This window comes from Oryzias melastigma, linkage group LG13, assembly GCF_002922805.2.
Source record: "Oryzias melastigma strain HK-1 linkage group LG13, ASM292280v2, whole genome shotgun sequence".
Classification (NCBI taxonomy): domain Eukaryota; kingdom Metazoa; phylum Chordata; class Actinopteri; order Beloniformes; family Adrianichthyidae; genus Oryzias; species Oryzias melastigma.
Window position 1 is genome coordinate 15,445,796 of NC_050524.1, and position 24,271 is coordinate 15,470,066.

General features: G+C 41.3%; 4 protein-coding genes across 5 annotated transcripts; 1 reads left to right on the forward strand and 3 right to left on the reverse strand.

Moving 5' to 3' along the window:
• Window positions 1-765: 765 nt before the first annotated feature.
• On the reverse strand, window positions 766-4,839 carry LOC112149636 (ribonucleoside-diphosphate reductase large subunit). Its single transcript, XM_024277454.2, has 4 exons — window positions 4,673-4,839; window positions 1,423-3,404; window positions 1,150-1,338; window positions 766-1,078 (listed from the first exon to the last, which is right to left on the reverse strand). Exons 1-4 carry the CDS (start codon window positions 4,692-4,694, stop codon window positions 887-889), a joined length of 2,385 nt encoding a protein of 794 aa, XP_024133222.1. The 5' UTR covers window positions 4,695-4,839; the 3' UTR covers window positions 766-886.
• A 438-nt stretch (window positions 4,840-5,277) lies between these two features.
• On the forward strand, window positions 5,278-10,928 carry qpctla (glutaminyl-peptide cyclotransferase-like a). Its single transcript, XM_024277847.2, has 8 exons — window positions 5,278-5,367; window positions 5,569-5,973; window positions 6,361-6,507; window positions 6,576-6,869; window positions 8,307-8,468; window positions 9,013-9,112; window positions 9,195-9,311; window positions 10,112-10,928. Exons 2-8 carry the CDS (start codon window positions 5,755-5,757, stop codon window positions 10,261-10,263), a joined length of 1,191 nt encoding a protein of 396 aa, XP_024133615.1. The 5' UTR covers window positions 5,278-5,367; window positions 5,569-5,754; the 3' UTR covers window positions 10,264-10,928.
• On the reverse strand, window positions 10,451-15,105 carry six9 (SIX homeobox 9). Of its 2 annotated transcripts, none has more exons than XM_036214729.1 (3): window positions 14,500-15,105; window positions 12,209-12,313; window positions 10,451-11,113 (listed from the first exon to the last, which is right to left on the reverse strand). In XM_036214729.1, exons 1-3 carry the CDS (start codon window positions 14,998-15,000, stop codon window positions 10,892-10,894), a joined length of 828 nt encoding a protein of 275 aa, XP_036070622.1. In that variant the 5' UTR covers window positions 15,001-15,105; the 3' UTR covers window positions 10,451-10,891. The 2 variants fall into 2 exon arrangements, with proteins under 2 accessions (XP_036070622.1, XP_024133617.2); XM_024277849.2 differs by having other exon boundaries at window positions 12,156-12,313.
• A 998-nt stretch (window positions 15,106-16,103) lies between these two features.
• six5 (SIX homeobox 5) lies at window positions 16,104-23,186 on the reverse strand. The gene is made up of 3 exons (XM_024277942.2): window positions 21,774-23,186; window positions 18,132-19,555; window positions 16,104-17,642 (listed from the first exon to the last, which is right to left on the reverse strand). The coding sequence occupies exons 1-3, from the start codon at window positions 22,664-22,666 to the stop codon at window positions 16,987-16,989; spliced, it is 2,973 nt and encodes a 990-aa protein (XP_024133710.1). The 5' UTR covers window positions 22,667-23,186; the 3' UTR covers window positions 16,104-16,986.
• Between the last annotated feature and the right edge of the window lie 1,085 nt (window positions 23,187-24,271).

Sequence of the window (24,271 nt, forward strand, 5' to 3'; positions counted from 1 at the left end):
AAGGTTTTGGTTTAACTGGGGCTTTAATTCCAGGTTGAAAAAAATCAAAAGCAGCTGAAAAAGTTGAATTTTGTAAATTTGGAATGAAGTAGAACAGCTTCTAGTTTAATCTGCAACATTTATAAAACCATCTAAAAAAGACGTGTCAAAGTCCGGATAATTATATCCGACCTTCCAGATCATTATATTTTATTTTGACGTTATCCTGTGCTTACTTCTAACTTGTATATGTTTTACAAAATATATCTTTATGAAGAGTAAAGTTATTTAAGGTTTAATTTAAATGTATTCCTGCCTTTTATTTATAATTATGTTAAAAAGTTAGTTTTATAGTTTTAAAAACTGGCATTCTGCTTTTTGGATTATTTTGCCATTTATTAAGATTTTTTAGGCTTTTTTTTGGAGCTTAGCTAATATTGCAGCTACATGCTAGCAGTTTTGGCTAATTTAAGCTTTTTTTTCCATTTTTTAGGCTAATCAGGCATTTAGCTAATATTTAAGTGGCTATCGGATTCTTTTAGCCATCAATTTCAGCATCTTAGGCAGCCAAATTCAGCTCACAGCATTCACACTAGCATGATTGCAGGTAATGTTCATAATTATGTTAAAAAGTTACCATTTTTAAGTTTTAAAAATGTAGTTTTAGAGTGAATTTTGTGTTTTCCCGTGACCTAAGGTGTGTGTGGGGTTTTGACATCCCTGCGCTAAAACTATTCATCTACATAATTTCTCCATTTCTTACAGCACAAGAATTTCAAAAACACATTTTTCATAACAAAATTATTTTATTCTTTGCAGTTTAACAATTTCCTTATCAACTTCTTCCACTTGACAAGTGGAAATAACATTTTCTAAAACTGATTTATTCTACAGCAGCGTTGAGGCTTCAGGATCCACACATGAGACACTCGTCTCTGTTCTCCAGAGAGCACACCATGGCCGCCGCGTTCCTCTCTTTAGTGTCCTGCTCTGCCGTTTTGCTGGGCTGGTCCTCCTTCAGCTTCTCCTTGTTCAGGGTGAACTGGATGGGGTTGGCGGCCGGCTTCGTCCTCAGATAATACATTCCCGTCTTCAGACCCTAAGTGAAAAAGAGGAGTTTATTTATTTGAGCCTTTGCTTGTAGCTCGACCTGCTGCTGCTGCTGCTTACCTGCTTCCAGCCGAAGAAGTGCATGCTGGTCAGTTTGCCGTAGTTGGGCTCTGCGATGTGGATGTTCAGAGACTGGCTTTGGTCGATGAAGGCGCCGCGGTCGGCAGCCATCTTCAGCACAGTTTTCTGAGAGATCTCCCACACGGTTTTGTACAGCTGCTTCAGGTCGTTTGGAATCTCAGCGATATCCTGAAATTAAAAAAAATCCTCATAAACATCTTTGTCTTTTAAATGAAGACAAAAACCTGAAACATTTTCAAACGGATGTTTCACCTGAATGGATCCGTTGTTGGCGATCAGCTTGTTCTTCATCTCCTCGCTCCACAGCCCCCTCTCCGTCAGATCTTTCAGCAGATGCGGGTTGACGATCTGGAACTCCCCGGACAGGACCCTGCGGGTGTAGATGTTGCTGGTGTAGGCTTCGATGGACTCGTTGTTGCCCAGGATCTGAGCGGTGGAGGCCGTGGGCATGGGGGCGAGCAGCAGGCTGTTCCTCACGCCGTGTTTGGCGATCTTCTCCTTCAGCAGCTTCCAGTCCCACAGATCGGTCGGCGTCTTCTCCCACATGTCGTACTGGAGGATGCCCTTGCTGACGGGGGAGCCCTCGTACGTCTCGTATGCTCCCAGCTCGGCCGCCAGCTCGCAGCTGGCCTCCAGGGCGGCGTAGTAGATAGTTTCGAAGATCTGGATGTTCAGTAGCTGCGCCTCCGGACTTTCAAAGGGGTAACGCATTAGGATGAAGGCGTCTGCTAGTCCTTGGACGCCGATTCCTATCGGCCTGTGGCGCTTGTTGGACCTCTCTGCTTCAATGATGGGGTAGTAGTTGATCTCGATGATCTTGTTCAGGTTTTTGACAATTACTTTAGTGACGGACGCTAGTTTTTTAAAGTCAAAAGTCCGCTCCGGAGTGACATACATGTTGAGTGCGATGGAGGCCAGATTGCAGACCGCCACCTCATCTTTGCTGGTGTACTCCACGATTTCCGTGCAGAGGTTGCTGCATTTGATGGTGCCCAGGTTCTGCTGGTTGCTCTTCCTGTTGCAGGCGTCTTTGTACAACATGTAGGGCGTTCCGGTTTCCGTCTGGGACTCGATGACGGCGTACCACAGCTGCTGGGCTTTCACCACACGCTTCACCCTCCCCTCCTTCTCGTATTTAGTGTATAGCTTCTCAAACTCCTCCCCCCAGCACTCATCCAGACCGGGACACTCATTCGGGCACATGAGGGACCAGTCCTGGTTGCTCTCCACTCTCTTCATGAACAGGTCAGGAATCCACAGGGCGTAGAAGAGATCTCTGGCTCTCTGCTCTTCTTTTCCGGTGTTCTTCTTCAGCTCCAGGAAGTCAAACACGTCGTAGTGCCAGGGCTCCAGGTACATGGCGAAGGCGCCCGGCCTCTTGTTTCCCCCCTGATCGACGTATCGCGCGGTGTTGTTGTAGACTCTCAGCATGGGGACCAGTCCGTTTGAGTTCCCGTTGGTGCCGGCAATGTAGCTCCCGGTTGATCTGATGCAGCTGACCGCCACGCCGATCCCCCCTGCAGATTTGGAGATGAGGGCGCACTGCTTCAGGGTGTCATAGATCCCCTCGATGCTGTCGTCCTTCATGGCGAGCAGGAAGCAGCTGGACAGCTGCGGCCGGTTGGTGCCGGCGTTGAAAAGCGTTGGGGAGGCGTGAGTGAACCACTTCTCTGACAGGAGGTTGTAGGTCTCGATCGCTGCATCTATGTTCCTCCCGTGGATCCCAACTGCCACTCTCATGAGCATGTGCTGCGGGCGCTCCGCCACTTTACCGTTTATCTTCAAGAGGTAGGAGCGCTCCAGCGTCTTGAAGCCGAAGAAGTTGTAGGAGAAATCTCTGTCGAAGATGATGGCCGAGTTAAGGCGATCTTTGTTCTCCAGAACAATGTCGAGAGTCTCCTTGGAGATCATCGGGGAGTGGCGTTTGTTCAGGGGGTTGACGTAGTTGTACAGATCTTCCATCACCTCGCTGAACACTTTCTTCGTCTCCTTGTGCAAGTTGGAGACGGCGATCCGCGCGGCGAGGATGGCGTAGTCGGGGTATTTAGTCGTCAGGGTGGCTGCGATCTCAGCAGCCAGAGTATCGAGCTCCACAGTGGTCACGCCACTGTACAAACCCTGGATCACTTTCATTGTGATCTGAGCTGGATCTACAAACTCAGAGTTCAAGCCATAGCACAGCTTCTGGATGCGAGAGGTGATTTTGTCAAACATGACGCGCTCCTGGCGCCCATCTGGAAGAAACAAAAAACTCAAATTGAAACATCAGTAAACGATAAAAAATTCTGTTAAATTTCCAGAGTCTGTGAACCTGAATGACATATTATGCCAATGGCTTCTTCAGTTTGCACAGACAATAAAACAAACACTTCAAACACAAATAAAACTAAGCCAGTGAAGGTATGCCATATAATTAAGTTTTCCCAACATGGATTGTTTTAAAGGCAAATATATAAAGCATTTAAGCCCTGCTGTTATAATATATTTGTCAAATAATAGGATTAATAATTTAAAAAGGAAGGTGGGCGGGGTAATTACAAAGTTAAAACTATTTTTAAAAGCCAAATAATTTAAATGCGCCACAAGTCAAACTTTGAGTATTTTTTTCTTCAATCCATTTAATAACCCAAATCCCATCAGAAAACAATGTCCCCTCCTTTTTAAATTTATATGTCGTATGCTGCTGACTTCTATCAGAACTAGCAACTCAATTGACGCGTTGGAACACTTTTCTTCGCGGAGTAATACAGTCGTAATGCGGTCGAACAGGTTAGCCTGATACAGATTTTTTCAAAAGACTTTGCGCGCTCAAAACAATTATAAAACTTGCTCTGACGCCGCCTGTTTTATAGCTGCCACACCGCCTCTGAGCCCTGACCCGTCAATACGTTTATTAAAAACTACAGACACAAAGGAGATTTCAAACATAAAACGTCGGATAAAGAACCAGCAGGCGTTCAACCGGAAGAGGACTCTCCAACGCCCCCTTTAATTCTTTTGGCGCCACCAGTGACAAAGACCTACAATGGAGTCCATAAACGTATACGAAAACACCAAGCTATTTTTAAAGTTTGCATTGACTTGTCCTTGGCTAAATAATATACTGCATATATAAGCAATAAGTGTTTTAACCAACAAAGCTAACATATTAAATCAAATAGTTAGAGGAGTCAGTTAGCTAGGAGCAATCTGTGCATCTATATAACAGCTTAAATCAATTTACCAACTTGTTTATGTGTGGTGATGTTCTGTGTGGTAAAACTTCTGGACAACAAAGAAACTTAATATGAAGCTAACATATTAAATCAAAGAGTAGAGAAGTCAGTTAGCTAGCAACAACCTGTCCATTTGTATACCAGCAAATATCCCTTTACCAATTCATATATGTGTGGAGGTCTTATGTGTAATTAAAAATACTTAAAATCAAATAAACTCAATAAGCAACTATTCTAATAAAAGCAGAACAATCCTACGTTTCATTCTTACTAGCAGCTTTACTCACCTCGCTTGATCACGTACATCATGCCGGACAAAGATATTATTTTATACTAAGAAAGCAACAAAATTAACTTTCAGACAGAAAATAAAAGTGCAGAATGGCGCAAACTCCCCACAGAGTTGCAGGAGAAGCCGCGAATGATGGCTGAAACCCGCGCTATGCTTACATTTGTAAGGAAAGAAGAAGAAACAGAAGAAGAAACATAAGATTGACGTAAGTTTAGACCTATCACAAGTACAGTAATTGATTTTTAAACCAATCAGAGCAGTGGGTCGCTTGTATTTCCGGGTTTTCAATCTGGCGGGACGATAATATATATTAAGTCTATGGGCGGGACTGAAAAGTGGGTCGTTCCTTCTTTCATAATATGTTTTTCTTTTCTTTTTTTGTCAAGTTATATTCAGTATTTTACTGATAGTTATTTTGCGTTTGATACTGGAAATACTGTACAAAATAACATTTAACATTTGATTTTTTTTTTCCATTTTTGTACGATAACTTTTATAAAATAATAATTTTAAGTATCGATAATTTTATTTATTTATTTTCTTTTTCAATCGAAAGTTTTTTTTATATTACTTAAGTTTTTATTCATTTTATTTTCATATTGTTTTGCAGCTGTACCTCTCCTCGCCGTGAGGTGGCAGTCATGCGCTGCTGGAGTTGTGTTCAGCCACTGAAGAAATACCGAAGAAGATGTATCCCGTGTTAAATCGTCTTCTAAACATTTAAAAGAGTTGTTTTGAGAAAAGTTAAGATTACAAAACGTCATCGAAGCTTTTTTGTAGTTAGCTTACATCTATTTTGTATAGATTTAACGCCGAAACAAAAAAAATGAGTTAGTGGTCGTCAACGATTTATTGGCTAAAATTTAAAGTGAATCGTGTATTTGTGTTCAGCAGCAGCAGAAATGCTCCCGGAGGCTAACGATGGATCTGGGTGTTAAAGCAGCGCGTCAGGCTGCTGCTGCTGGGGGTGTCACGCCGCTGCATGTCGACCCCTTCCTGTGTGAAATTTCCTCCCACGTTGCTCCGTTGGACACGTAGCTGTTATCGGGACCGAGGGACTCTCTGCCCGCTGCTGCCATGTCCAGAACCACTCGTCGATACAAGGCTCTGCAGCAGAGCAATGGGGGCGGCTCGCTTCCCGGCTGCGACCGAGTTCGTCAGCCTCGAGCTCGGGTCCTGCTGCTCTGCCTCCTCGGTGTTCTGGTGCTGTCCCTGGTGCTGGGGTTCTACCTGTCCAGCGTGGCTGACAGCAGAAGCGGGGACCGTGTGCCGCATACAGATCTGACCAAAGACCGGGTAAGAGTGGGGAAAAACCTGTCAACCTCAATAGAACTTGGCTGTAAATCAAACAGAATATAGCAGTAATTAAAACAATTTCACTGCATGCATGACATGTGTATAATCTGTCTTTTATTCTGCATACACAAATTAGATTGTGCTGATCCAGAGAGAAAACATGCAGGGAATTGAGAAAAAGTTATTAAAATTAGTCTTTATCTTTTGTTTTCTAAATTTTGCACAGTCAAGCTGACACAAAACATGTTATTATGCATGTGTTGTTGTTTACCATCTGAACAAATAAAGAAAAAAGTGACAGAATTCACTTTCAATCTTAAAGGAAGCTGCTTATTCTAACTTTGGAATAACTCTTTTCTTGTGTAAATGTTTTTTTCTCATATCCAGCTGTCGCACAAGCCCAGTAAATGCCATCCAGCTCAAATCCGCCATCTGGCCTCTCAGGTGGACGGCACACGCTTGTTTGAAGCTCATCTGCGTCCCATCCTGATAGAGCGGCTTCCGGGTACACGAGGCAGCCTGGCTGTGCAGCAGGTGTGTGCACATATTCACACAAACGCATAAACACTTCCATAACTATTTCATCATCTCCTCTGATTCAGCACATCACCTCCTCCCTGTCTTCACTGTCTGCTGGCTGGTCGGTAGAGCTGGACTCCTTCCAGTCCCCGACCCCTCGTGGTCAGGTCACTTTCACCAACATTGTTGCAACTCTGGATCCCATGGTTCCACGGAAGCTCCTCCTGGCCTGCCACTACGACTCCAAAGTTCTGCCCAGAGACCCACGGGCCCCTGAGATAGTCTTTCTTGGGGCGAGTGACTCTGCAGTGCCGTGTGCCATGATCCTGGAGCTCGCCACCTCTCTGGATGCACAGCTTAAATTGTTTAAACATCAGGTATGTTTTTTGTTATTTTTTTTTATTCTATTCTAAAAGTTTGCCGCATCAGAATGCCAGTGGAAGACAAAGTGGAGCTGACATTTTTGCTCCTGTTTATGCTCCAGTGGCGTATAAAGATGTGAGATGCTGACAAGAGTCTTCTGTCCTGCTTACACTCTTTATTGCGTTCCTGCAGACGCTGCAGTATCCGTACAGAAAAAGCTGACTCCAGCTCCCAGTTTGAGAGCAGCAGTCATCTGAATATAATGCTATCTCTAGAGGCTTTATTTTACTCACTGTGGAAACACAGCAGCAAAAAATAACTGATGGCGTGCAGCTTGAATTAGATACAGCTTTAAAAAAGTGCAAAAAAAGCTTACAAAGTTACTCGGAGTAATCCGTCAGGTATCACAACCTCTTCCTGTAAGTATCTGGAAATCATCAAGTTGTTTGGAAAAGAGGAGGTAACTTCACATCCATTGTTTCTATGGAAAATTAATGGTAACATTTGAATCAGAAATCTCATATACTTCTAAAATATAAATACACAAAGTTAAAAGTCCTTTAGAATAAAATGATTCATTTTGACACCACCCAAAACTCAGCAAGAGCTTGAAAGTTCACCTCACTGGTTAGAAATATACATTTTTTTATGTTTCTGTGGCCATTAATCCTTTATTTTTTTTAAGATGTAGCTTTTAAATATTACAATAATTCATTTATTACACACATATATATATAATCATTTTATATATTTTTCATTCTGTGTCAAATAAAATCCTCCCCCTGCAGCAGATTTACTTGCAATAAAATGCCATAAAGTCAAGTCAAACATTAGTGTACAATCCAAATGCAATTAAAAAAAATTATTTACTTGAAGAACTTTGTCTCAGAACAGCAACTAAACACTGTTGTACAACAGGAGACACAAATCTTTGAACCTATTCTAATAGTAAACCACTTTGACAGTAGATGAAAGCTTTTTTCATCATTTTGATCAGCTCTCTGACATGTTGAAAGTATAAAACTCAATTAACTGAAGCAAATTAATCCATAATTTGTTTATTTGTAAGTGTTTTCCTTCCCAACAATAGAGGGATAAAGGAGCCATTTTTGGATCCGGAGCCTCAGGTTGCAGACCCTGTTCTAGACCTTCTCAACCTACTTTCTTTCAGCCTTTTGTACATTTAACTTGACTGTACCTGTCTAACCCTGTGATTGATTCCATGTCGGTCTTCAATCCATCGTTCTCCTGAGACTCCACCTCCATTTAATTTAACTCATCGACATGCAGTCAGTCCACACCTTTCATTCTAGTTCATTAAAATAAGTGTGACGATAAACTCATCAAGCGCACATATAGATAAAAACACACAACAAAACAACTCGAGCGTACAACAAAACAATAGTCTAAAAAGTTTGCACTCTGACGTGACTCTCTTGTTCTCATTACAGACCTTTCCGGTCACTCTCCAGCTGGTGTTCTTCGATGGCGAGGAGGCGTTTGAGGAGTGGACCGACACAGACTCGCTGTACGGCTCTCGTCACCTGGCCGAGCTCATGGCTAACAGCGCCCACCCCGCTGCCTCCGTTCACGCCAGCATGCTGCAGGCCGTGGTGAGAACATTCAATTCAGGCGGCAAAGGAACCATTTTAACTTTTCTTTGTCTTAACCTTTGGAAAAACTGCACAATTTTAAACCAAAGCATAACATTTCTCTTTAGTTTTTTTGCTACAAAGTAAAATGTTTAAATATCTTAAGCTTTGGATTTTGTTTTCTGTTTTACATTTGTGAGGTTAGAATCTATTCATCTTACCAACATAACAGTTGTAGACATATACATAGTAGTTAGTGAATCGTTTTAAATTCGTTTTCTGGTATTTTATCGACATGTAAGCTTTATATAACTAACTGTTTTGACCCAAATCTATGATTATGTCTTGTTTGTTTTACTTACAAACACATCATGTTAACTGATATATAATGAAGCTCTGTTTGATAGTTTTGTTGCACTTTAAGACAACCTCAGTTGTACTTTAGAGCTTTATAAATGAACTGAATTAAATAGCATTACTTTAACATAAACAGTTTTTTTTAGCATTTCTAGAAAAATGTGACTGTAACTAATATGCATAAGCTTCAACTATATTCTCCCTCCAGGACCTGTTTGTGCTGCTTGACCTGCTCGGTGGTCCCGATCCGTTAATAGCGAATCACTTTGACAACACGGCACGCTGGTTCGATCGGCTGATTGCTGCAGGTAGGCAAACAAAGGCTGTAACTACATGAGCTGACAGTTGAAGCTCTCGCGTCTCAACAAATGTCCCGCTTGTGCTTCTCAGAGAAGAGGCTCCATCGACAGGGTCTCCTGAAGTCTCACCCATCGGAGCAGACCTACTTCAGAAAGGATGTGTACCTGGGACCTGTGCAGGATGACCACATCCCCTTCCTTCACAGAGGCGAGTGGTTGAAGAGGAAACTAAAGATGATTTTCTTTTTGCTAATTCTGGAGGAGGGAAAGGAATCCTTTAGATTCAAATGTGAATAGATATGACTAACAGTTCAATACAGCAACTTCCTTTATATGTCAGGAATTTATTTCTCTTTTCTGGATTTTTTTCCACTAATTAGAGAAGTCTTTCCGCATAAAGCAATTAATGAACAAGTTTCAAACTTTTTGCCATTGAAAAGTAGTTGAAAATGTAGTTTTGATTCAAGTTATCAAGCACTCCTATCATCCAAACCAGATTTAATTCAAGCTTTATCCACACAGAGAAATCACTCACCGATATCATTTATGTTCTTAGTTCCTGCTTCATTAAATTCACTCTAATGCTTGAAATTTAAAGACTCACTCCGATTAAAAAAAAATGTGTTTTTAACATATTCTGGGAGCATTTTTCTCATGATAGAATACATACTTAAAGAAAATTAAGACCAAAACCGCATTTCTGAGCATTTCTTTATTCTAATTGTTGTGAATCAGGAGCAGATGATAAAATGTTGTTTGAAAAACTTGTAATTGTTACATACAAACTACAATCATCAGGCCACAAGCTCCCTGCTCTGCTCCATTCTGATGCGTCCACTTGCAGACAAATAGATCCATGTATTAATGTACTTTTTATTCATGCAAAAAATAGTTTAAATTTCTTATCAAGTTCAATTATAAGCTGTTTTGGCCTTTTCATTGGTGGTTTCTTTTAACATCTAGCTGCATGTATGAGTTGTACTCACTCTGTTCATCCTTCCTGTGCAGGTGTCCCTGTGCTGCACATCATCCCCACTCCTTTCCCTCAGTTCTGGCACACGCTGGACGACACCGAGGAGAACATGCACCGGCCGACAGTAGAGAACCTCACCAAGATCATGGCTGTGTTTGTGGCGGAGTATCTAGGCTTGACTACATAAAGCCCCCACAGAGATGCAGAGATATTGAAGAAGAAGCTGTGACTTCTAAATAACCTGGATAGTCCTCAATCTAGTGGATGAGTTTGAACTCAAAAGATGTGTGAAGTGGATACAGTCTTAAAAATGAATAATAACTTTTTTCCTTTGGTTTTGGGGAGGAAAAACGAGCCTTATTAGCTTTTTTAAATAGATTTATCTTCTTAATGGAAGAAAGATGCACTTTTATGAGGCAGCTGTGCTCATCAGATGTCTCTAACCTGTCAACAGTGAACATCAGCAGCTTACATTGGTGAATAATTGATCTGGCATGCTTTCAGATCAGAGAGAATCCCGATCACCGGGCTGCGTTCTGTACACTTACAACTTTAAAGATGTTGTTAGAAACAAAATGTGATCATTTTTAACTCAAAGAAAAAAAATCAGTTTATTCATTCCTGTGAGGTCAAAAACACTGAAAATTGCTGTTACTATATGCAGCCTCTGGATACAGAATGTGTTAAACAAGACCCAAAAGAGGTGTAGCAGTTGTGAATAAAGGTTTACGGTACAGGGAAGACTGGGAATGTCCAATCCAATGGAAGCCTTTATATCATTTCATTGTGTATGTCCTGGATAATTGTTTGTTTGGTCAAATTTTAGTAATAAAACAAAAAGGAAAAAAAGAACACAGAGCTGAGAAAGGAGTCAAAAACTGGAGTGGTCTCCAAATGGTTCTTGCAGGAAAAAAGGTGGATGACAAAGAGGTGGAGGGGTGTGGTGGTGCAGCTGGGGTCGGGAGTTGTCTTGAGTTGACGTCGCTGAAAACGGGTGGATTTCTCGAGGAGGTCCAGGGGAGAATCTTTCTGGTAAACTGCAACAAAGATGCAGAAAAAATATCACTTCAGGGCTCTAGACTAAATCTTTATTTGAAACACAATTCTACAATTATGATAAATTACGTGAACAAGTTGGTGCTTAAAGACCCACTTGAATGGAATTTGTGTTTTTTTTCTCTCGTTGGCTAGAACAAAGTTTTGGTGCTTTGAAGGGGTTAGAACAAAGTTTTGGACGCACGGTTTGTACACAATAAAACTCTGCTTTTTGCAACGTCTTGGGACAACTTCAGACTATGATAGTACAGCCTAAACTGCCATTTTCTGACTGTAATTATCACAGTTCTAGGAGTCAGTGAATGCACCTGGACTGAAGTCACCACCTTCATCGATTTTGATTGGTCTTTCATGTTAGCCCCGCCCCAACACGCCACAACGGGGCCAAAATTTTTCAAAATGAAATGTTCATATTGAAAAACAACAAAAAAAAAATTAAGTGAAATTTTGAGTTTTGAAATCTAAAAAAAAGAACATTTGAATTGAAAATAATAATCAAAAATGTTTGGACATTTACATTTTTTGGGGGGCCAAACACCAATATTTTTTTCAAAATGTTTTATTTGGGTTTCAAATATGTATGGCCCCAAACTCCATACATGAGCTCTGCACTTTCTGAGTGTGGATAATTCCACAGTTTGTCCACAAGAGGGCGGTGCTGTTTAAGCGTTTGTGGTGTTTCCTTTATAAGAAAATGTCAACTAAAGGATAATGTCATATGTCATTTAAATATCTGATAAGTTGTTTTAGTAGAGCTTCAATAGTTAATTGACATTTTTTTCAATTTTTGTTTTCAAATGTATTTTTTTTTTTTTTCTGATAAACGCTTTATTTGAGGTCCAGAAATCAACATCCGGGGCTGACTGTGATAGTGAACCTGTCTGTGATGCTGCACCTGGCTGGCTATGCGGCTATCCCCGGAGGAAGAGGTTCTTATATACGTGTAAAGCACTTTGTGTAATATTCTATATGAAAAGTGCTACATAAATAAAGTTTGATTTAATTTGTCATTGTGGTACCGACCTAACATGCGTGGCCCGCTCTCTCTGCCGGCGGTTCTTGAACCAGTTGCTGACCTGCGTGGCTGTGAGGCCCGTAGCCGCCGCGAGCTCCCTCTTCTCCCGCGTGGAGGGATATGGCGTATGCCTGTACCATTCCTTCAGGATACTCCGAGATTTCTCCTGTTTACAATATTAAAAATGTCTCCCTCAGTATTTTTAAACATGATGGTTTTATTTAGTTATTTGTAAATATTTATAGAACTAGAAAATATGGTTGTTATAAACAAAAAAAAAAACACTTGAAATATTTTATGGTACTTAATAGCAGTAATAAACTGATTTTTATTCATGTTTCAAGTCAAACAACAACTCTAGAACCACTCTGAAAAAGATATTTGACCTTTTTTTTTTACATTTGGACAAAAATGCTAGTCAACAAAGAGCAGGAGTGAAGCTACCATTAGGCAAAGGGAGGTGACTGCCTGGGCCCCTCAACACTTTTGGGGCCCCGAGCTGAAGACTTTAAATATCTCTAAAACATTTTCCATGGCTATCATAATCTGACTCTGTCTTAATAACAGAAAAAAATCACTGCGATGGCATGAAGCCACTCACATGAAAGTGTTTCACCCTCCCTTATGAATCAGGAGCAATGGAATATTCCGTCAACATCGAGTAAGCTTCTTCCTTTCTCCTTACACCTTCATTTATAAGGGAATTTGTAATGAGAGTGGTGTCTAAAATGTATATATTTGAATAATCCCACCCTCCAAGTGAAGGAATACAAAGTTCTCCATCGTGAGGGTATACTGTGTCGCGCAGCTCCACGTAGGAGAAGTGCTTTTCTTCACTTGCGTGCACTCTGAAGTAGACAATTTTACATTTAAATATAAGTGTGGACTTTTTGTTGTAGCATGACCTCTTTAAAGTTATAAAACCACTGTTGTTATATATATTAGAGTGCTGGAAGCTCCACGCTAACACTAGCTAACTGCCGACCATTGGTGATGTCATCGAGCGAAAGTGACGCCTGAATTCCGAGACTCTATTTTTCCATAGCTCTGTTTGGAAGGCTACATGTACGGAAGAGGATTGGGGTTACTGAAAAAAAAAAAAGCCCATGAAAAATTCTGACTTTTTTCCTCAGAATTCTGACTTTTTTCTCAGAATTCTGACTTTAATCTCAGAATTCTGACTTTTTTTCTCAGAATTCTGACTTTAAAGTCAGAATTTTTCATGGGCTTTTTTTTTTTTTTTCAGTGGCCCTAATCCTCTTCCGTATACATGTAGGGCAAGGGAGAAGGGAAGAATTTGGATTGGGCCCAAGAGTTTGAAAAGGGAAAAAAAGTTAAATCAACCAGCTGTGAAAAAAGGAAAAGCAAAGAGAAAGCAAAAAAATAAAAAATGTAAAAAAAATTGTTGATATGCTTCCAAAAGTGTGCAGGAGGAAAAACAGAATAGGAAACAGAACATAATCTCTAAAAGAAGATAAAGAGAGACATAAATGAGATGAGACAGAAAATGAGTCAAAAGGCAAAAAGAGGGTCAGAAAAAGGTCATAGGCGGTATTTTTGTGTATTTTGCCTTTTTTAATTAAATAAATTACACAAGTTACTGACATTTTACCCTGGTTAAGGATTTTTAAAAAAGAAAAGAAAAAATGAATACAACCACTGCAGAGGGCCCTCTCTTTTTTGTTCGCTTGGTGCCCCCAAATTGACATAAAAAGTTCCTCAGGGTGCTGCTTTTGGTCCTCTACACTTTTTCTATCTTAACTTTCCCCTTTTTTTCTATCATCAAGTATTTTCCAAAAGGAGGTAATCTCAACTGTGCTCACTATATCTGGTTTTATGCCAGTAGGAGACTATAGTGCTGTACAGAAGGTCTGGGGAGACACTTGTTTGCAGATTTGCTTCCAAATACTAAGAGGGAAAAAGTCAAAGTTAAAAGCTATTCAGGAATGCATGACATAAGATTTGAGGAGAGACTTGAGGTCTTTGTTTAATTTTAAACCAATTTAACTTCTCAAATTATCTAATATAATTTACTTTATCTCCGTGTAAAATGAACAAACTTCCAAAACTCTATCTTTACATGGATACTATAAATAAATCTTTTGTAATCCATAGATCAAAGACAGAAAACTGAATTATCAAACACTTCAATTATACCAACTTCCTGGATAATGTTTGTTGTAAATGATGAACTAAATAATTCAAATGATATTTTTCTAACATCTTTTAACTTTTACAGCCTTCAAAGTAAACACATAAAAGTATTACTAAAACTAAGTATTTGGGCTCCAGAAATGCGTGTGTAAGCTATAGATGAGATGGTGCCTGAAACCTGAAACTGAGATTTCCTACCTTAAAGCAGTAAATCGTTTCCTCCCCATCCCAGATGGTTTGCGGGAGAGGAAACTTTCTCCTTACTCGATACTTCCCCACAGCTCCCAGGGGCCGGCCCCTCTGGCTTTCGGCCTCGATGTAGTGGGCTCTCAGCCAGAGCTGCTGCAAGAACCAGTGGCTGCTCGACGAGAAGCGAAAGCTCTCAAGCAAAGCGTAGAGCTCTGAGAAACGCCCGTGGTGGAAGGCCACGGCAGCCTTGGCCTTCAAGACACTCTCCAGCTCCTCAAGGCCTGAAGAGGAGGAGGGGGAGGAAGAGGGAGGAAGAGTGCGGAGGAAGCCAGCCAGCCGATCGATGCACCCAGACTGCAGAAGGACCTCGCAAACACAAATGACCTGTTCTGGTGTGAAGATCATCGCTCTGGGATCAAGGTCTGGTGTTGTCTGAAGCCCCTGCAGAGCATAATAGATGCTCAACAGCTCTCTGAACCTGTATGCATCCTGAACATTACTCATTATCATAGCCTAACACAGGTAACCTGAGACCATCAGGGTTAGAAAAACACCATATATCCCTGTCTAAACACGTGCTTGAACACCTTCACCTTTCCTAAAGCGCATGAAGGTTTCACAGTGTCAGACACAAACACATTTGAATAAAAAATTTCTCTGTCAAATTAGAAGCAAAATACCATGACAAAGAAATGCGTGTCACAAAAAATAAGCAGCTCTAGATGGAGATATACAAAGACAGAAAAAAGCACCATATTTTTGTAAATTGAGTTTATTAGAATATCATGTAATATAAAAAAATAAAACATATTTGAACAAAAATAAAGAGAGGACAAATTTGAACAACACACAAATGATCCCTTTTAGAAATAATTCAACGTACAAATATCTTTGGTTAGGTCTGGAGTCATATGTTTCAAAGAGTATAAAAACGTATCCAGCTCCAGAAGGCAGGTAGGACCTTCACCGGGTTTAAGCTAACAAGCTTTGGTAAAGATAGATGGATTTATTGCCATCTAAAGCTAAATGACCTTAAAGTCAGTTTGAGGTGGGAGCATTTTTTTCCAAAGTCATTAAAATGATGTGACCTATGTAAAAATGTTGACCCATGACAGGTTTTGGTAACTTCAGCTTGAAATGGTAAAACTTAGGGAACATGAGGTTTTCCATCCTGCAAAATAACTCATTTTCATACAAAACGGTAAAAAAAAAAAAAAAACAACACAAAAACAGTACATACTTTAAATAGAATACAGGAAAAAGAGAAAAAATTGTAAAACAAAAACAAACACATGCAGGCCTTTACTGTATCTAGATAAGACACTCAGCTGTCTATTTGTGTACCATAAATAGCCAAAGATTTGACCACTACCTGTGTTATGACGGCAACAAACTCACATTTTGGGCTTTTAACAATTCATTTTCTTTTTTTTCCACCTTTAAAAGAAAATATTTGAAATTTTAAAAGCATGCGAGTTGAACCGTAGTCATAGCAACACGGCATCATAGCGTAAACATAGTGGAAATAAAATGTGCAAAATATACAAAAACATTGACACATCGGGCGACAAATACATGATCCGTGGGGACCACACACATAAATTCAACAAAAGTCTATGAAGTGAGTTCGGGAATTTGGTTAGCTATAGAATTTACTTGATTTTTTTTTCTGTAGAAATATATATATATATATATAAACATTTTAATAGACCATCAATAAAAGTTTAAAATAAGGCACTTATCAGCATCAACATACTGAGATTTGGGATATCACTTTGTGGGATCACAGCAAATGTTTTAGTGTAATGCACTGTAAATGCTCCATTTTTTTTTTTTAAAAGCTCCTCTTCATCTCCCAAGTGTCCTAGCTGTTTTACCAGCCGCAATTCCATATAGTGTCCTATAAGAAGCTACGTTAGCATTGCATAGTTTGAAAACGACGATAACCCTTTATTTTCCTGTTTTTTTTTCTTGTACTTCCTCCTTTACCATAAAAGACACCATTCAAGAAATCTTCAGTAACTTACATGAAATCAGAAAATACTGCTGTGTAGCCTTTGAACTGAGATAATATGGTTTCACAAGTCCACGTCTTCTGTCGACTAAATGGTTGCTAATTGTCTTCTAAAGGAGTGTTGTTGGAGTCACGTGATGCTCCAAACCAGCTCTGCAACTGGTTGAAGACTTTTGTCAGCCTTTTATGGTGGAGACATGGCTCTACCTGCTCAAAAAAAAAAAAATCAGTCGTGGTGTGTGTACGTTTACCCCCAAATCCTCAAAAAGAAGGAAGCTCCCCGGTCTTTATCTTAAAAATGAATGAATAGAACCCCAAAAATCCTATGAAAGATGAGCGGATACTCCCATGGGGAAGCTGCTGCTGAACTTTACCAATAATTCTGCCCGTCGGGGTGTAAAAGATGTTCTTTGCTGGGCATATTCAAAGAATAATGGGTTTGTCAAAATAGTGTAATTTTGTTCTTAGCCTTTGTAAACAGACTACAAACCCAGTTCATCATCCACAGGGACAGACTGGAGTTGAGTAAGGATCTTGGAGTCCCCGTCTTCTGGATTTCCCAGTGGTGAGCTGGCTTCTCCGTCTTGCTCCGGGGTCGGGCTTCCCAGAAGCAGCGACTCCCCCCCAGTGAGACCCAACAAAGCCGGGTCCACGGGTAAGTCCCCCTTGCCACGAACGTCAAACATGGCGAGACTCGCCGAGGTGGAGAGCGGCACGGGGCTCCAAGCCGGCTGGGACAGCTGGACGTTTGAAGTGACTCCACTGTACATGGGACTGAGGGTGAGCATGCTCTCTGGAGTCAGTACATTTGCCGACTGGTCCAGCGGCTGTGGGGAGAGGACGGAAGGGGTTTGGCCGATCGAAGACTCTGGGGCGCAGTAGGGCGGGGAGGAGTTGTTGAAATTCAAAGGGGATGCCATGAGCCCACTGGATGTAAGGGCTGGGGTGACTGAAGCCTGGGGGCCAACAGAAAGGGTGGGGAGGTTTAGAGATGGACTCATTCCGTTTGAAGAAACCGGTGCAGGGTCTGGGACTGGCTTCAGCGGGACACTGGTCAGCTGAAGGCCTGCTGGGATGGTCAGAATCAGCTTGCCCTGCTGGACACTCAGGTAGGGGCTTCCCCCGAAGAGAAGACCACCTAGATGAATGAAAAGAGCAGCAGTGAAGAACAGTGTTGATGACAAAAAAAAGCATCAATTGAAACTTGAAATTTGGCATGGATGTACCTCAGGATTCCCTCTTTCTGAAAAGCTCATTAGCCACAAGAAAATCCAAAATTTAATACATATAAAAGTATTGTGTGGAGATCTGTCAAGCTTTATGCATGAATAGTCCATATTGTTAAGAATGGGGCAAACAGACATTGAATATTTTTGTAACAATTGAGTTTACGGCCGGCATCTTTACAAATGGCTGCCATTTTGGATTTTTCTCGTGGCTAATGTGCTTTTCTGAAAAAGGGGATCCTAAAATTTGGTCCTTGTACCACAAATTTGTCTGAAATATCAACCAAACCTGACCCATTTAAAAAATGTGTTAAGTTTCTATACTAGTAGCTAAAAAAGAAAAAAAGAATTTGCTTTAACCCCCAAATACGATTTACTGATTTGTAAAAATATGAGTGTACCTTGGGAAGTGGGGGACAGCTGGATGATCCCAGGGTTCAGGAGCTGCACTGCAGGAGCCATGCTGCTGGGAGGGTTCTGAACGGGTCTCAGCTGGTTGATCCTTACAGAGTTCTGGGCGACCCCGCTAACGGCGGTAGCTGAAGGCTGAATTTGCAAGGGGACTCCACTAGAGGCGATGGGGAGATTGGAACTGGTAGGTACAACTTGCGGGAAGGAGATGCTGGTTGAATTTTGGATGGAGGAGACTGGAATCAGCTGAGGCATGGAGACTGGGACCATTTGTGCTGTGGTGCTACCTTTACTCTGGGGGGGCGGAGTTTCTTGTGCAGGAGGGGAAATGGAAATGATCTGCGGAGCCTGAATTTTGCTGGGCGTAAAGTCAGTGGTTTGCTCTCCGTGCTGCAGGAGGTGGCTACTGTTGAGCTGCGAAACTGAAACAATGGTTCTGGCACTTTCCGCCACAGTTGTGGAAGCATCTTGCTGCTGTGGCGCCAGCCTGGTTCCCGGGGTTAAAGTCTGGGGGCTTTGGAACTGAAGAGGCAGGGAGGTTAGGGGGGACACAGGGACCAGCTGAGGACACTGCGATGTCGGAACTCCGGAGGAGTGCTGCACCAGATGGGACACAGGTGTTCCCTGGATGGAGGGCACGACCTGGGGCAAAGAAATGACTTGAGGGGTGGAGTTGCCAGAAGAACTGGCAGAACTTGGGGGGCTTAGCTGAGGCACGGTAGAGGTGGAAATGACCACACCCCCACATGATAGGCCGGCAGGGAGCGTGAAGGACTCCTGTTGCTGGGGGGGTTGTGCGAGGATGAGTGAAGGGAGACTGGTTGGAGTGGGCAGAGTGGGTGAGGAGGGGGATAGTGATGAGGAAGATGGGGATACAGTCTGGCTGGTGCCCTCTGATTTCGGAGCAACGATAAAATCCATGTCGTTGCGGCTTTCAGTTTTGTTTTGCAAAGGAGGAGAAATGATAGTGGGAGTGTTTGAGATTGGCACGCTGTTGGCGTTCAGGACAACTGACTTGGTCTCCACAGATGAGGCTTGTGGTTCTGGTGCGGAAGCTGCAGGCTGCTGCACGCCGACCCCAGGTTTGGTTATCACCTGAGCTCCATTCACAATTAAAGGAGAGTTGGTAGCAACCGGACTCAGTGTGACCGTCTGGCAGTCGCAGAAGCTCAGCCCGTTAATGATGACGCCGGTGCCCGCGTTGGAAATGAGGGAATTTCCGTTGAGGAGTAAAGGCTGGGAGGCTGTGAGGATGCCGCTGGAGCCGTTGAGGATGATCTGGCCTCCCGTGTTACAAGGAACCGCAGAGACGGAGATGACGGAAGCTGTGGAGCTGGGAGCCTCCTCCGGTTTGTCCGAAATATCATCCATCGCACTCGCCTCGTCCTCGGTACTGTGGTTCCCGTCAGACTCGCTGGAGTAACGAGAAAAGCAAAACATGAAAAAATCCAAAGATGATATAGGTATATAGCTATTTTCTGTTGTTTTTTATAATATATTTTCTCAAACAAACTAAAACTACTCAAATTGTTGATTCTATGAGTTGAAAAAGAAAAAAAAAAGTGACCACTAGTTGCCACAAATCTGTGAAATTTGTCAGTTAGTGTTAAGTCAGAGTGGAAACCGTCCCATTACACCACCATCCATTTCCTGATCATGCTGTATCCGTTTCAGGGTCACTGGGTTATTGGAGTCAGCCTGGCTACAATTGGGCGAAGGGGGGGTACACTGAAGCAGGTCACCAGTATGTTGCAAGCCAACACACAATTAGAATCTCCAATTAATCTATGAAGTATGTCTTTGGACTGTTGGAAGAAGCCAGAGTGTCCAAAGAAAACCCACATGGAGAACATGCAAATGTGATGGTCCGTAAAAAAATCCCTACAAGTAAAAAAAATAAAGTAAAAGTCAAAAGAAAATGTGTGGATGTACAAATATATAGACTATTAAAAAAAAAAAAAAAAAAGGTAAATGGAGAATCAAGAATCAATAGGGCTCAAAGCATTGTCCTGCTTGTCCCAAGCGTGGTGAACTCAGAGTAGTGTCAGAAAGAACATTCAGCATAAGATCTATAAAATAAATCAAAGGAAAAGATAGAAATATGGATGTATGAACCAATGTGCATGGTTTTCTATGTATTTTAGGGGCTCAGAGGGATATGACACCCCAAACTCTCCTAGAGTTTCTCCTCCTAACATTCTACCTGCACCCTAGTGAGGTTAGCTGAATCCAGGCCTGGTGCTAACCACTAGGTCACCATGAAGCCCTACCAAGACGATCCATTAATTCAAAATAACAAAGAGCATGATTGAGTCTATTTGACGTTTTTGCTTTATGGAAATTGCAGGATATTTAAAAGTTTTTTAAAAATATGTGTTTTTGGACCAGAATGCCTTCAACTGGCAATAGTGTGGTTTAAGTATCTGGGGTACATTTGTGGTAGAGGTGTATATTTACCTTGTTTGTGCTGTCTAATTTAAATTTGTATTAGGATTAATTCCATAATCCAGCATTGGTGAGCAAGACACAAATCTGCCTCTGGATAAATAGGGGTTGCCTCATTTGTGAATGAAAATTATTACTCTGTAATTTAAGAGATTAATTTATTAGAGATTCTAAATGTGAGTAGATCCACAGCAAAAGCAAAACTACTAAAAATATATGTAGTAATGTCAAAACTCTGGAGAATGGAGGAACAGAACTTTGTAAAAACCTGATTGTTGTGAGTCAGGAAAAGTGTTTATCACCAAATAAAACTATTTAATGTAACTTAAAGGCATCAAAACAAACCACTGTAGGGTTATTTTATGAGAACATGTTGAACTTTTCTTATAGTTCATGCTTGTTGAAATATTAAGTAACGCTTTTACATATTTATAATTCATTCTGACTCTATTTCCGAAATAACATCATGTCTTTGTCAAATAGAGGAAATGTGAATTGTTCTTTTTTTTTTTTTTTCAATAATTCTCCTAACTTCACTTCTAAACTGTTGTAACTTTCAAATTGCTCTCGACTTATATCACCACACATAGATGGCTCAGTTGGTAGGATGTAGGACTGCCACAGAAAACCTTTGGGAAAGACCCTTCACACTACTACCTAACTATGTAGTCACAAGAGTCCCTGTGCCGGTCCCCAACCCGGGTAAAATACAGGGTTCTGGCAAAAGGGGCACAATAACATTAGAGCTCTAAAAGCAGCTTCTTTGGTTGATATCTACAACTTCACCGAAAAGACCACCACAAACCCATAGATAAGAGCTCTTCTGTCTTATCTCCTCCTCACACCCCCTGCTTTAGGGGAGAACTTTGATTCTAAAGGTCCTGGGCAGTGAAATGCTTGTAGCTCTGCAGGTGGCTGTGTGTGCAGCAGGCTCTCAGGAAACTTGAGCCATCGTGGGCCTTCTGGATCTCACATTTCATAACAAAGCAACACGCTCCTGGTTTCAGACCTGGAGCTGCACTTCTGTCAAAAGAGGCCGCCGTGCTCCTGACCTAAACTCATTCTAATATTCTGCACAGTTGCTGCGGGAGCATGCAGCAGCTGCAGACGAGGAGCATGCATGCATGCAGACGGTTATGAATCCTGTTTGCAGACAAACAAAAGGGTGACGTTTTAGGTGTTCTTGCCTTTTGCTGTGGGTTCCGGACGGCGTCCTGTCCCGCTGCCTGCGGTTCTTGAACCAGTTGCTGACCTGCGTGAGGGACAGTCCGGTTACCTTGGCCAGGTTCTTCTTCTCGTCCGGAGTGGGGTACCTGTTGCTCTTATAGCACTCTTTCAGGGCGTTGCGAGACTTTTCCTTGAAGCAGTACACCGTCTCCTCTCCGTCCCAGATGGTTTTAGGCAGGGGGAACTTTTTTCTCAGCCGGTACTTGTCCACCGCTCCCAGGCTGCGGCCGCGGGACCTCTCCGCCTCCTTGTAACGGGCTTTGAGGTACAGGTCCTGCAGGAACCCATGGTTAGACGGGTGGAAGTCGTGGCTCTCCAGGATGGCGTAGAGCTCCTTGAATTCCTCCCGGTGGAAGGCCACCAGAGCCTGGGCCTTCAGCAGGGTCTCGTTGCCACGTAGCAGCTCGGACGAAGGAGGTATGGTGGAGAGAAATCTCCACAGGCGATCCACATTGCCCGCCTGCAGAAGGGCCTCGCACAGACATGAAACTTGGTCAGTGGAAAAACTCAGAGCCGACTTTTGAAAACTTTGGAGTAATTGTTCCGAAAGCTGGAGAGGATCTTTAGCTTCCTCGGATTCTGTGGCCGATGGCTCCTCTGGGCTGTTCTCAGATTGTTCTGTGGACTCTAAAGACAAGGAAGCCATTTTCACTTTAACTTTTTTTTTCCACCGCTGGTTCCTCCTCCCCCTCCCGTCGCTCCCTCCCTCTCCATCCGCAGCCCAACGAACCCTGAATGTGGCCGCGAGCCATCTCTGGCCACGCCCCTTCGACCAAAACACCGAAACCCCCAAACCACGACAGTTCACCTTCTTGCATATTTTTTTTAACCTTCTTTCTTTTTTAAAATGCATTATTATCCGAATGTATTCATGTTAACTAAATTACAACCACGTCTGCTTAAGCGGTGAACATGTCAGGTTCTTAAACACAGTATTGACGGTTTAAAGTCCTAGTCCTACCACAATTTTAATGATTTTAAAAGCTTTACCAGTGGTCTTTTCATTATAGTTATTCTGTATCTAGCCAAATGAATAATATAAAAAAATAATAATAAAAACTGTATAGTTTGCTAGGACATAGTTTCTTAAGAGCAGTAGACGTTTATTTGAAGTTTGAGCTTGTGGCTTGCCGTAGTAGCTTCTACATCACACTTACAAGCATTTTTTTTTTTTGCCTTCACAGCGATTTGAATAAAGAAACATTTTTTATAGATGACCTTTATTTATATGTGTCCACCATCATGAGAAAAATGCCACAAAAATATTTGGAAATAGTTTAAAAACAATTTTCAGCAGACTGGATCAAGATGTGAAACTCAAATAAAATATTAATAAATACAAGTATGCATGTCACTTTGGTTCTTAAAAATAGTAAAAAAAAATTTTTACCCCAATATACTTAAAAATATATTTTCATACACTTTTTTTTTCAAAATGAGATCAGAAACAGATTTTTGTTGAAATCACAGAAAATTAGTAATAGGATGTCATGGACATCACTGATTCATAGTCTAAGGATAAACCTCTTAGAAATAAATCATTAAGATATTTGGCACCATTAATATTATTTTTTTAAGTCAGACAAATGTGCTACACACTTCATTTTCTTTATTGTCTTGAGTCACAAGTCCTGGCAAGTTGGTTTTATTTGTGGAAATTATTGCAAACTAACATTATCATCAGAACAGAAATTGTTTATTTTTCTTCTTTTTTTTTTTTTGCAGTCCCTTTAGAAATTAGTGTAATTTGACACAGTTCATTATGCAATTGTGTTTTGATATGGTCAATTTTAATTTATGAAATCAAATGGAATGTCGATGGGATATAAGTCACATTATTATTATTCTCACACACCAAGGTCAGCCATGACTCTGTGTACTTTCTAAATCCCAAATATACTCCCAATAAGTATAAATCTTATTCAAAACATTATACATGCTCATTATTTATGCCCCTCCCTGCTATTTCAAAAAAACATAAATCAAGATTCTGGAACTTTGCTTTGCTAAAATCAAGGTCATGCCGGCTGAGAGGGATGCAGAGAAAACCAGTTTATGTATTTGTTAGTTCGAGATTGGATTAGCTCTGCTAATGATGCTAAAGCCAGAGTCCTACTCCTTTTAATGCTTTTGTCTCTTTGCTGGCTTCCTGCCAAAACCTCGTTTTAAATTCTATAAAGAGTTTAAAGGCCAAGCTTCATTACATTTAAAAGATTTTATAACTTCAAATTTTAAAAACAAAACTGTGGTGTTACTTGTCCTAATAGCGTTTAAATGGCGAAGCATAAACGTTCAGAAAGGTTTAAAGTCAAACCTGATACTTTCCTTTTGATTAAGCTTACACTTCATAGTCAGTCTGAGCCATTGAGTCTTCAGTTACTTTGCTCTGGGCCCATATTGCTGAAATCATTTTAAAATGGGTATTAATGCTGACCCACCAATGTTTTATATATCTATT

Bases quoted from the DNA above. Each gene is read 5' to 3' on its own strand.
- LOC112149636 (XM_024277454.2), bottom strand. From the start codon at position 4,694: ATGATGTACGTGATCAAGCGAG. The intron at 1,339-1,422 runs GTGAAACATCCG...TTTTAATTTCAG, and splicing joins CCAACAACGGATCCATTCAG to GATATCGCTGAGATTCCAAA. The intron at 1,079-1,149 runs GTAAGCAGCAGC...TTTTTCACTTAG, and splicing joins ACTTCTTCGGCTGGAAGCAG to GGTCTGAAGACGGGAATGTA.
- qpctla (XM_024277847.2), top strand. From the start codon at position 5,755: ATGTCCAGAACCACTCGTCGATACAAGGCTCTGCAGCAGAGCAATGGG. The intron at 9,113-9,194 runs GTAGGCAAACAA...TGTGCTTCTCAG, and splicing joins CGATCGGCTGATTGCTGCAG to AGAAGAGGCTCCATCGACAG. The intron at 9,312-10,111 runs GCGAGTGGTTGA...CTTCCTGTGCAG, and splicing joins CATCCCCTTCCTTCACAGAG to GTGTCCCTGTGCTGCACATC.
- six9 (XM_036214729.1), bottom strand. From the start codon at position 15,000: ATGATAATGAGTAATGTTCAGGATGCATACAGGTTCAGAGAGCTGTTG. The intron at 12,314-14,499 runs GTAGGAAATCTC...TATTGTAAACAG, and splicing joins AAACGATTTACTGCTTTAAG to GAGAAATCTCGGAGTATCCT. The intron at 11,114-12,208 runs GTCAGCAACTGG...TCTTTGTTGCAG, and splicing joins CGGGCCTCACAGCCACGCAG to TTTACCAGAAAGATTCTCCC.
- six5 (XM_024277942.2), bottom strand. From the start codon at position 22,666: ATGCATTTTAAAAAAGAAAGAAGGTTAAAAAAAATATGCAAGAAGGTG. The intron at 19,556-21,773 runs GCAAGAACACCT...TCGTTACTCCAG, and splicing joins TCCGGAACCCACAGCAAAAG to CGAGTCTGACGGGAACCACA. The intron at 17,643-18,131 runs GTACACTCATAT...TCATTCATCTAG, and splicing joins GCTGTCCCCCACTTCCCAAG to GTGGTCTTCTCTTCGGGGGA.